The 11359-nt window shown below is 51.2% G+C and overlaps 1 protein-coding gene across 1 annotated transcript in view; it reads right to left on the bottom strand.

Annotated features, from left to right (window-relative positions):
- The window catches only part of LOC138865194 (uncharacterized), a 9993-nt gene extending 14 nt beyond the window's left edge, over window positions 1–9979 (bottom strand). Inside the window, exons 1-6 of the mRNA XM_070134587.1 lie at window positions 9941–9979; window positions 5181–5429; window positions 3837–3980; window positions 3312–3455; window positions 1422–1524; window positions 1–30 (exon numbers count right to left, since the gene is read on the bottom strand). The exon at window positions 1–30 is cut by the window's left edge and continues 14 nt beyond it. Of these exons, the coding sequence (XP_069990688.1) occupies window positions 1–30; window positions 1422–1524; window positions 3312–3455; window positions 3837–3980; window positions 5181–5429; window positions 9941–9979 (709 nt within the window). The remainder of the gene's footprint in view (window positions 31–1421; window positions 1525–3311; window positions 3456–3836; window positions 3981–5180; window positions 5430–9940) is intronic.
- Window positions 9980–11359: the final 1380 nt, after the last annotated feature.

Genomic DNA, 11359 nt, shown 5'->3' with positions numbered 1-11359 from the left:
CAAGATCCGGATCATGATCAAGATCATCACCTAAATTTAGTGGCATAGAAGTTGAATTATTCCATACCTCTATTTTTTTATTTTTTATTTTTTTTATGTATTTTTTAATCTGTTCATAACATTTTGAGTTATCCTACTAACCAACTAACAAATAAGACGAATAAGAATGATAATGACAATAATGTTAATGATAATCATAAAAATAAAAATGAAAATAAAAATAATAATAATGAAAACTATAACTAATAATGGAAATGATAATTATATTGATAATCCATACGCTAAAGATAACGATAATAATAATAACAATGATAAATGCAATAATGATAATAATAATAATGATTATAACAAAAGTAACAATAGTTATAACAATAATGATAATAATAATAAAATAAAAATAATGATAACGATAATAATGATCATAAATACAATAATGAATATAACAATGATATTAATAATATCAATAATAATATTGCTGCTATTATTATCATTTTTAATATGTTTATGATGATGAGGAGGTATGGATAATGATGATCAATTTCTGTTATCATTAAATGTCATGATTGCTATTGTTATCATCTTTATCATTTCCTGTAGGATTGCTTTTATCTTTATTTTTATTATCAACATCATTGTTATTATTGTTGTTTTCATTATCATCATTACTATTATTAATTGAAAATGATAATTATCATTATTATTGGACTACTACTACTATCACCACCACCACAACAAGAATAATAACAATTATAATAAAAGCTACTAATGATAATAATTATTATTTCAATAACAACAGTTAAATTATACTAATTAAAAAAATAGCATCATTGACAATGAGAATGAAAAAAACTGCTATCCTCAGTTAAGAATTATCAATTTGAAAAATAAAATACCAATAACTAGAAATGCTGAAGAAAACATCTCATCAGCGCCTTTAACAGTCAACCGAATGCACGATAACTGTGAGCGATAAGTAGATAAAGGGAAGATATGAAAAGATACAAAGAGTCAATGAAATCTATGATATGTTATCAAAGACGTCTATTGAAGGGGCCCGTTGTCAGATGTTTATCTGTGGAACCTACAAGCAGTCGCTAACGTAGGGAACTACAATAGGTCTTATGTAACAGGTCGCTTGCAACAGGACCAACGATGGGAAGGACAAATAAACACACGAATATGCCGAAGGCCTTTTCGCTAATGCTTCTTCATGCCCTGACGAAGCATTCCTGTTGCAATCTGTTCGTCATGAATTCCACACAAGAGGTCGCTTGTACAAGGACTGCTTTCACGAAATTCCTATTTTGTTTACTCCGAGACTGGCCTAAGATTCTTAACATGCTATAATTATCAGTGGTTTATATATATGTATTTCAGAAAGGTCGCGTCCACATGGTTTCATAAAATCATCGAACACAAACTTGTGGTTAATGTAGCCATCTTTATAATAATAGTTTTAACGACGTTTGAGAATCCAGCCCTGAAACCGAACCTGAGATTCGACGCTAGAAGCCCGCCTCGTGTCTATTGAAATTATATTTCATCAGAAAATCTTAGCCGTACTTATATCTTACTACGGAAATACGCTAGATATATTTCTAGATCTTTCTGTATCCAGATCTCAAAGAAGCAAACGTGAACACAGAGATTTTGTTCATTCTTAATAGAATCATTAGATATGATTGGAAACTTTCTCTCAAATGCACGGTGTCTTAATTAGAAACTTTTCCTCTCAAACACACTATCTCTCAATTATTTTTTCGATATAAAGTTTGAACATATAATGAGGCTTTGATAGCAATGGACACTGAATACTCAAATTAAATTAAATAAACATTCTCGTATAAGGCCACGTGAAAAACAAAAAATATTGAAAACAGAACACCAAAGTGGCAACACACACACATACAAATCCAAACAAAGCAGCATATTCAATATGGTATCAACTCTCATAAGTAAATTGAAAAAGACGATTCCAGACAGAGGAAGATGTAGATGTGGGTGTGGTACGTGGATGTGGATGTCTGTGTGAGTGTGTGAGTGAGTGAGTGAGAGAGAGAGAGAGAGAGAGAGAGAGAGAGAGGGGGGGGGGGGGGGGAGCGAGAGAGAGAGAGAGGCGGGGAGAGAGAGAGAGAGAGAGAGAGAGAGAGAGAGAGAGGCGGGGGGAGAGCGAGAGGGAGAGAGAGAGAAACAGAAGTAGAGAGAATCTCTGGAGATGTCTTGAGCAGTCACACGTACTATTATGTTGATATAGTGTACTGTGTGAAATTCACCCTTCTCTTAGCAGTGTGTTCAGCAGACAAGCAGCTTTTATGACGTCAGCCAAACTGCAATCTCCAAAAACACACACACGAAGGCGCCTTGACCGAAGGGGCCTTGACCGAAGGCGCCTTAACCGAAGGGGCCTTGACCGAAGGGGCCTTGACCGAAGGCGCCTTGACCGAAGGCGCCTTAACCGAAGGCGCCTTAACCGAAGGGGCGTTGTGCGAAGGCGCCTTGACCGAAGGGGCCTTGACCGAAGGGGCCTTGACCGAAGGGGCCTTGACCGAAGGGGCCTTAACCGAAGGGGCCTTAACCGAAGGCGCCTTAACCGAAGGGGCCTTAACCGAAGGGGCCTTAACCGAAGGGGCCTTAACCGAAGGCGCCTTAACCGAAGGCGCCTTAACCGAAGGCGCCTTAACCGAAGGGGCCTTAACCGAAGGCGCCTTAACCGAAGGCGCCTTAACCGAAGGGGCCTTAACCGAAGGCGCCTTAACCGAAGGCGCCTTGACCGAAGGCGCCTTAACCGAAGGCGCCTTGACCGCAGGGGCCTTGACCGAAGGGGCCTTAACCGAAGGGGCCTTAACCGAAGGCGCCTTAACCGAAGGGGCCTTAACCGAAGGCGCCTTAACCGAAGGCGCCTTAACCGAAGGGGCCTTGACCGAAGGCGCCTTAACCGAAGGCGCCTTAACCAAAAGGGCCTTAACCAAAGGGGCCTTAACCGAAGGGGCCTTGACCGAAGGCGCCTTGACCGAAGGGGCCTTGACCGAAGGTGCCTTAACCGAAGGCGCCTTGACCGAAGGCGCCTTGACCGAAGGGGCCTTGACCGAAGGGGCCTTGACCGAAAGTGCCTTAACCGAAGGGGCCTTGACCGAAGGGGCCTTGACCGAAGGCGCCTTAACCGAAGGTGCCTTAACCGAAGGGGCCTTGACCGAAGGCGCCTTGACCGAAGGGGCCTTAACCGAAGGCGCCTTAGCCGAAGGCGCCTTGACCGAAGGGGCCTTGACCGAAGGGGCCTTAACCGAAGGCGCCTTGACCGAAGGCGCCTTGACCGAAGGGGCCTTGACCGAAGGCGCCTTGACCGAAGGGGCCTTGACCGAAGGCGCCTTGACCGAAGGGGCCTTACCCGAAGGTGCCTTAACCGAAGGGGCCTTGACCGAAGGGGCCTTAACCGAAGGGGCCTTAAGTGAAGGGGCCTTGACCGAAGGCGCCTTGACCGAAGGGGCCTTAAACGAAGGCGCCTTGACCGAAGGGGCCTTGACCGAAGAGGCCTTGACCGAAGGGGCCTTGACCGAAGGGGCCTTGACCGAAGGCGCCTTAACCGAAGGGGCCTTAATCGAAGGCGCCTTAACCGAAGGTGCCTTGACCGAAGGGGCCTTGACCGAAGGGGCCTTAACCGAAGGGGCCTTAACCGAAGGCGCCTTAACCGAAGGGGCCTTGACCGAAGGGGCCTTGACCGAAGGGGCCTTAACCGAAGGCGCCTTAACCGAAGGGGCCTTAACCGAAGGCGCCTTGACCGAAGGCGCCTTGACCGAAGGGGCCTTGACCGAAGGGGCCTTGACCGAAGGGGCCTTAACCGAAGGGGCCTTGACCGAAGGGGCCTTGACCGAAGGGGCCTTAACCGAAGGGGCCTTAACCGCAGGGGCCTTAACCGCAGGGGCTTTAACCGAAGGGGCCTTAACCGAAGGCGCCTTAACCGAAGGGGCCTTAACCGAAGGGGCCTTAACCGAAGGGGCCTTAACCGAAGGGGCCTTAACCGAAGGGGCCTTAACCGAAGGCGCCTTGACCGAAGGCGCCTTGACCGAAGGGTCCTTAACCGAAGGGGCCTTAACCGAAGGGGCCTTAACCGAAGGCGCCTTAACCGAAGGCGCCTTAACCGAAGGGGCCTTAACCGAAGGGGCCTTAACCGAAGGCGCCTTAACCGAAGGCGCCTTAACCGAAGGGGCCTTAACCGAAGGCGCCTTAACCGAAGGCGTCTTAACCGAAGGGGCCTTAACCGGAGGCGCCTTAACCGAAGGGGCCTTAAGTGAAGGGGCCTTGAGTGAAGGCGCCTTAACCGAAGGCGCCTTAACCAAAAGGGCCTTAACCGAAGGGGCCTTAACCGAAGGGGCCTTAACCGAAGGCGCCTTAACCGAAGGCGCCTTAACCGAAGGCGCCTTAACCGAAGGGGCCTTAACCGAAGGGGCCTTAACCGAAGGGGCCTTAACCGAAAGCGCCTTAACCGAAGGCGCCTTAACCGAAGGCGCCTTGACCGACCGAGGGCCTTGACCTTAACCGAAAGGGGCCTTAACCGAAGGGGCCTTAACCGAAGGGGCCTTAACCGAAGGCGCCTTAACCGAAGGGGCCTTAACCGAAGGGGCCTTAACCGAAGGGGCCTTAACCGAAGGGGCCTTAACCGAAGGCGCCTTAACCGAAGGGGCCTTGACCGAAGGCGCCTTAACCGAAGGCGCCTTAACCGAAGGGGCCTTAAGTGAAGGGGCCTTGACCGAAGGTGCCTTAACCGAAGGCGCCTTAACCGAAGGGGCCTTAACCGAAGGCGCCTTAACCGAAGGGGCCTTAAGTGAAGGGGCCTTAACCGAAGGGGCCTTAACCGAAGGCGCCTTAACCGAAGGGGCCTTAACCGAAGGCGCCTTAACCGAAGGCGCCTTAACCGAAGGGGCCTTAAGTGAAGGGGCCTTGACCGAAGGTGCCTTAACCGAAGGGGCCTTAACCGAAGGCGCCTTAACCGAAGGGGCCTTAACCGAAGGCGCCTTAACCGAAGGCGCCTTAACCGAAGGGGCCTTAACCGAAGGGGCCTTAACCGAAGGGGCCTTAACCGAAGGGGCCTTAACCGAAGGCGCCTTAACCGAAGGCGCCTTGACCGAAGGCGCCTTGACCGAAGGGGCCTTGACCGAAGGGGCCTTGACCGAAGGGGCCTTAACCGAAGGCGCCTTAACCGAAGGCGCCTTAACCGAAGGGGCCTTAAGTGAAGGGGCCTTGACCGAAGGTGCCTTAAGTGAAGGGGCCTTGACCGAAGGTGCCTTAACCGAAGGCGCCTTAACCGAAGGGGCCTTGACCGAAGGCGCCTTAACCGAAGGCGCCTTAAGTGAAGGGGCCTTGATCGAAGGCGCCTTGACCGAAGGCGCCTTAACCGAAGGGGCCTTAACCGAAGGGGCCTTGACCGAAGGGGCCTTGACCGAAGGGGCCTTGACCGAAGGCGCCTTGACCGAAGGCGCCTTAACCGAAGGCGCCTTAACCGAAGGCGCCTTAACCGAAGGGGCCTTGACCGAAGGCGCCTTGACCGAAGGGGCCTTGACCGAAGGGGCCTAGACCGAAGGGGCCTTGACCGAAGGGGCCTTGACCGAAGGGGCCTTAACCGAAGTCGCCTTAACCGAAGTCGCCTTAACCGAAGTCGCCTTAACCGAAGTCGCCTTAACCGAAGGGGCCTTGACCGAAGGCGCCTTGACCGAAGGGGCCTTAACCGAAGGCGCCTTAACCGAAGGGGCCTTAACCGAAGGCGCCTTGACCGAAGGCGCCTTGACCGAAGGGGCCTTAACCGAACGCGCCTTAACCGAAGGCGCCTTGACCGAAGGGGCCTTAACCGAAGGTGCCTTAACCGAAGGCGCCTTGACCGAAGGGGCCTTGACCGAAGGCGCCTTGACCGAAGGCGCCTTAACCGAAGGGGCCTTAACCGAAGGCGCCTTAACTGGAGGGGCCTTGACCGAAGGCGCCTTGACCGAAGGGGCCTTAACCGAAGGGGCCTTAACCGAAGGGGCCTTAACCGAAGGGGCCTTAAGTGAAGGGGCCTTGACCGAAGGGGCCTTAACCGAAGGCGCCTTAACCGAAGGCACCTTGACCGAAGGGGCCTTGACCGAAGGGGCCTTGACCGAAGGCGCCTTAACTGAAGGCGCCTTGACCGAAGGCGCCTTGACCGAAGGCGCCTTGACCGAAGGCGCCTTAACCGAAGGGGCCTTAACCGAAGGGGCCTTGACCGAAGGCGCCTTAACCGAAGGGGCCTTAACCGAAGGCGCCTTGACCGAAGACGCCTTAACCGAAGGCGCCTTGACCGAAGGGGCCTTGACCGAAGGGGCCTTAACCGAAGGGGCCTTAACCGAAGGCGCCTTGACCGAAGGCGCCTTGACTGAAGGGGTCTTAACCGAAGGGGCCTTAACCGAAGGGGCCTTAACCGAAGGCGCCTTAACCGAAGGCGCCTTAACCGAAGGCGCCTTAACCGAAGGGGCCTTAACGGAAGGCGCCTTAACCGAAGGCGCCTTAACCAAAGGGGCCTTAACCGAAGGCGCCTTAACCGAAGGCGCCTTAACCGAAGGGGCCTTGACCGAAGGCGCCTTGACCGAAGGCGCCTTGACCGAAGGGGCCTTGACCGAAGGGGCCTTGACCGAAGGCGCCTTGACCGAAGGGGCCTTGACCGAAGGGGCCTTGACCGAAGGCGCCTTGACCGAAGGGGCCTTAACTGAAGGGGCCTTAACCGAAGGGGCCTTAACCGAAGGGGCCTTAACCGAAGGGGCCTTGACCGAAGGCGCCTTGACCGAAGGCGCCTTAACCGAAGGGGCCTTGACCGAAGGGGCCTTAACCGAAGGCGCCTTAACCGAAGGCGCCTTGACCGAAGGCGCCTTGACCGAAGGCGCCTTGACTGAAGGGGTCTTAACCGAAGGGGCCTTAACCGAAGGGGCCTTAACCGAACGCGCCTTAACCGAAGGCGCCTTAACCGAAGGCGCCTTAACCGAAGGGGCCTTAACGGAAGGCGCCTTAACCGAAGGCGCCTTAACCAAAGGGGCCTTAACCGAAGGGGCCTTGACCGAAGGCGCCTTGACCGAAGGGGCCTTGACCGAAGGGGCCTTGACCGAAGGGGCCTTAACCGAAGGGGCCTTAACCGAAGGGGCCTTAAGTGAAGGGGCCTTGACCGAAGGCGCCTTGACCGAAGGGGCCTTAACCGAAGGTGCCTTAACCGAAGGGGCCTTGACCGAAGGCGCCTTGACCGAAGGCGCCTTGACCGAAGGGGCCTTAACCGAAGGCGCCTTGATCGAAGGGGCCTTGACCGAAGGGGCCTTGACCGAAGGCGCCTTGACCGAAGGGGCCTTGACCGAAGGCGCCTTGACCGAAGGGGCCTTAACCGAAGGGGCCTTGACCGAAGGGGCCTTAACCGAAGGGGCCTTAAGTGAAGGGGCCTTGACCGAAGGCGCCTTGACCGAAGGGGCCTTACCCGAAGGCGCCTTAACCGAAGGCGCCTTGACCGAAGGCGCCTTAACTGAAGGCGCCTTGACCGAAGGGGCCTTGACCGAAGGCGCCTTGACCGAAGGCGCCTTGACCGAAGGCGCCTTGACCGAAGGCGCCTTGACCGAAGGCGCCTTAACCGAAGGGGCCTTAACCGAAGGGGCCTTAACCGAAGGGGCCTTAACCGAAGGGGCCTTGACTGAAGACGCCTTAACCGAAGGCGCCTTAACCGAAGGGGCCTTAACCGAAGGCGCCTTGACCGAAGGCGCCTTGACCGAAGGCACCTTAACCGAAGGGGCTTTAAGTGAAGGGGCCTTGACCGAAGGGGCCTTGACCGAAGGGGCCTTAACCGAAGGGGCCTTAAGTGAAGGGGCCTTGACCGAAGGCGCCTTAACCGAAGGCGCCTTAACCGAAGGGGCCTTAACCGAAGGGGCCTTAACCGAAGGCGCCTTAACCGAAGGCGCCTTAACCGAAGGGGCCTTAACCGAAGGTGCCTTAACCGAAGGCGCCTTAACCGAAGGGACCTTAACCAAAGGGGCCTTAACCGAAGGGGCCTTAAGTGAAGGGGCCTTGACCGAAGGTGCCTTAACCGAAGGGGCCTTAACCGAAAGGGCCTTAACCGAAGGGGCCTTAACCGAAGGCGCCTTAACCGAAGGCGCCTTAACCGAAGGGGCCTTAACCGAAGGGGCCTTAACCGAAGGGGCCTTAACCGAAGGGGCCTTAACCGAAGGCGCCTTAACCGAAGGCGCCTTAACCGAAGGGGCCTTAACCGAAGGCGCCTTGACCGAAGGGGCCTTGACCGAAGGGGCCTTAACCGAAGGCGCCTTAACCGAAGGCGCCTTAACCGAAGGGGCCTTGACCGAAGGGGCCTTGACCGAAGGCGCCTTGACCGAAGGGGCCTTGACCGAAGGGGCCTTGACCGAAGGTGCCTTAACCGAAGGGGCCTTATCCGAAGGCGCCTTAACCGAAGGTGCCTTAACCGAAGGGGCCTTAACCGAAGGGGCCTTAACCGAAGGCGCCTTGACCGAAGGCGCCTTGACCGAAGGGGCCTTAACCGAAGGCGCCTTGACCGAAGGCGCCTTAACCGAGGGCGCCTTGACCGAAGGCGCCTTGACCGAAGGCGCCTTAACCGAAGGGGCCTTGACCGAAGGCGCCTTGACCGAAGGGGCCTTAACCGAAGGCGCCTTGACCGAAGGGGCCTTAACCGAAGGCGTCTTGACCGAAGGCGCCTTGACCGAAGGGGCCTTGACCGAAGGCGCCTTAACCGAAGGCGCCTAGACCGAAGGCGCCTTGACCGAAGGCGCCTTGACCGAAGGCGCCTTAACCGAAAGCGCCTTGAACGAAGGCGCCTTAACCAAAGGGGCCTTGACCGAAGGCGCCTTAACCGAAGGGGCCTTGACCGAAGGCGCCTTGACCGAAGGCGCCTTAACCGAAGGCGCCTTAACCGAAGGCGCCTTGACCGAAGGCGCCTTGACCGAAGGCGCCTTAACCGAAGGCGCCTTGACCGAAGGGGCCTTGACCGAAGGCGCCTTGACCGAAGGGGCCTTAATCGAAGGGGCCTTAACCGAAGGGGCCTTAACCGAAGGCGCCTTGACCGAAGGCGCCTTAACCGAAGGCGCCTTGACCGAAGGGGCCTTAACCGAAGGCGCCTTGACCGAAGGCGCCTTAACCGAAGGCGCCTTGACCGAAGGCGCCTTAACCGAAGGCGCCTTAACTCACACTAATAGGGCGCCTTCGGTCAAGACGCCTTGACCGAAGGGGCCTTAACCGAAGGGGCCTTGACCGAAGGGGCCTTGACCGAAGGCGCCTTAACCGAAGGCGCCTTGACCGAAGGGGCCTTAACCTAAGGCGTCTTGACCGAAGGGGCCTTAACCGAAGGCGCCTTAACTCACACTAATAGGGCGAGTCCCTTTTTTCCGTGCTAGGCTGTCAGATCGGACGGCCGTAAGTTACGGAGCCTTGGAGATCCGGCGCGTTAAGACAATAAAAATAGGTGACGATGATGATATAATTATAATGATGATGAAACTAACATCGGCAATAACAGCAATAGTTACTAAAATAGCGACAAAAGCACGGTCTATGAATTTTTTTTAAAATAATATTCATAATAACATGATCAAATCATCTATTCTTACATAAGAAAAAAAAAAGAAACACGAAAAATATAATACCATTATTAATTACAACGATGTCAAATTCTGCTCATTTAGCTAGAATCAAGATATCTTCAAATTAGGACTGATTATTGGTTCAAGCAACGTGGAGAAATTGGTTAATCTGTAGTTCACCAAAGTTTAGAACATATTTATAGACTGGTATTTTACTTGCAAACTATTCAGCAAGTTTAAATATAGAATGATTTCCCAAGCTGAAAATGGAGAAATTAGTCAAAGGCTTACCGCTAGAGAAGAATATTTAAGTTGATTATAAAGGTTTCCAAATTGGTGTTTTTTTTTCTCTCTCTCACAAGGTCACGTAGTCTTAAAATAAAATTGTTCACAATCATTCTCTGTAAAATTATCTTTTACTAATTGTCTTATTTGATAGAGAACATCTGCGTCTTGTTTCATTTATTGCAACTCAGACAAAAGAATAAAAGGAAATTCAAGTGGCGCTCCTTCAGCATCGATTATTCGTGTTGACCAATGTACAAAGGTATGACTGAGAATGAATATCTTCACAATACAGGAGATGTATCTGACCGGTTTCGAACATATCTCCGTCAGAAATACATCCATTTCTGACGAAGGTATGTTCGAAACCGGTCAGATACATCTCTTGTATTGTGATAATATGCATTCCTACACTTATTATATTATATATGCATTCAAAACGTCAGAGCAAACTTAGATTATATCGTGTTTTGTAGCAACCATGATGAACCAATGCACCAAAGTGTTTGGGAATTCAGGATGCTGTGAAAAGACCTGACCATAATACAGACAGATCTACTAACACAACAAAAGAGGGAAAAAGGGTGGAGAATGCAACACTATCACCGAACCAGAGCTGATTATCAGAACACAGCCGGATCTTAGTATAGACTGAATCATAAGCTTTCTATTCTAGTCGTCTGACTATGCTGTTACCCGTACAAAGAGGCGAAAACTTCATGATACACCGATAAAAGGAAGGAAGGGGGGGGGGGGATGGAGCAAATGTTCTCTTTCCATGTGGTAATATGAACATCATACAGGACTTGACCATCTGCATCATTGCAGATTATTCTTGGGATGATGAGGCTGTACATGTATATACACATGTAATTGCATATTTATAAGTAACTGCCTTTATCTTCATTCAATGCCATCCTCATGTTTTCTGCATTTTGTAGGCTCATATGCAAAGGTGTCTATGCATATATGCATATCGATTATTGAAAGCGGTCTTAGTGTGATTTGGATACATTAATTATTTATTGATGGCTAGAGGAATGCAAATACCAATCATTGCCGATTCATCATCGCCTAAACCGTACTAAGAAAAAACATCCTCGCAGATAACATCAAAAAGATCAATAAACAAGATTTTACCACAAATGTTCAATAAGATAAATAAGATTTTACTTAAATGTAAGATGCTGTGCTGACAGTAACCAAAAGTACATACAATACCGCCTCGACCAGGAAGATACTGTGTGTGTGCATGAGGCAGATAGAACAACAGACCCCAAAAAGTGTCACCTACTCCCCACCCCTCTACCAAGAATTAAAAATTAGCTGAATAATTTATCTGACCCCCTACTACTTTCGTCAGTGAATGTGGCCCCATAATTAAGTCATTCAGCAGACTTTTTATATAACGATGTATTATATGAAAACAGTCCGGATCACTTTGGCACTTGGCGCTAACACTTCTGTATTAGATGACTATCGATTTCTGCAAA

The sequence above is a fragment of the Penaeus vannamei genome, chromosome 20 (assembly GCF_042767895.1).
Source record: "Penaeus vannamei isolate JL-2024 chromosome 20, ASM4276789v1, whole genome shotgun sequence".
In the NCBI taxonomy this organism is placed as follows: Eukaryota; Metazoa; Arthropoda; class Malacostraca; order Decapoda; family Penaeidae; genus Penaeus; species Penaeus vannamei.
Note: the sequence above shows the minus strand (reverse complement) of the source record. Positions and strands in the feature narration are given on the sequence as shown.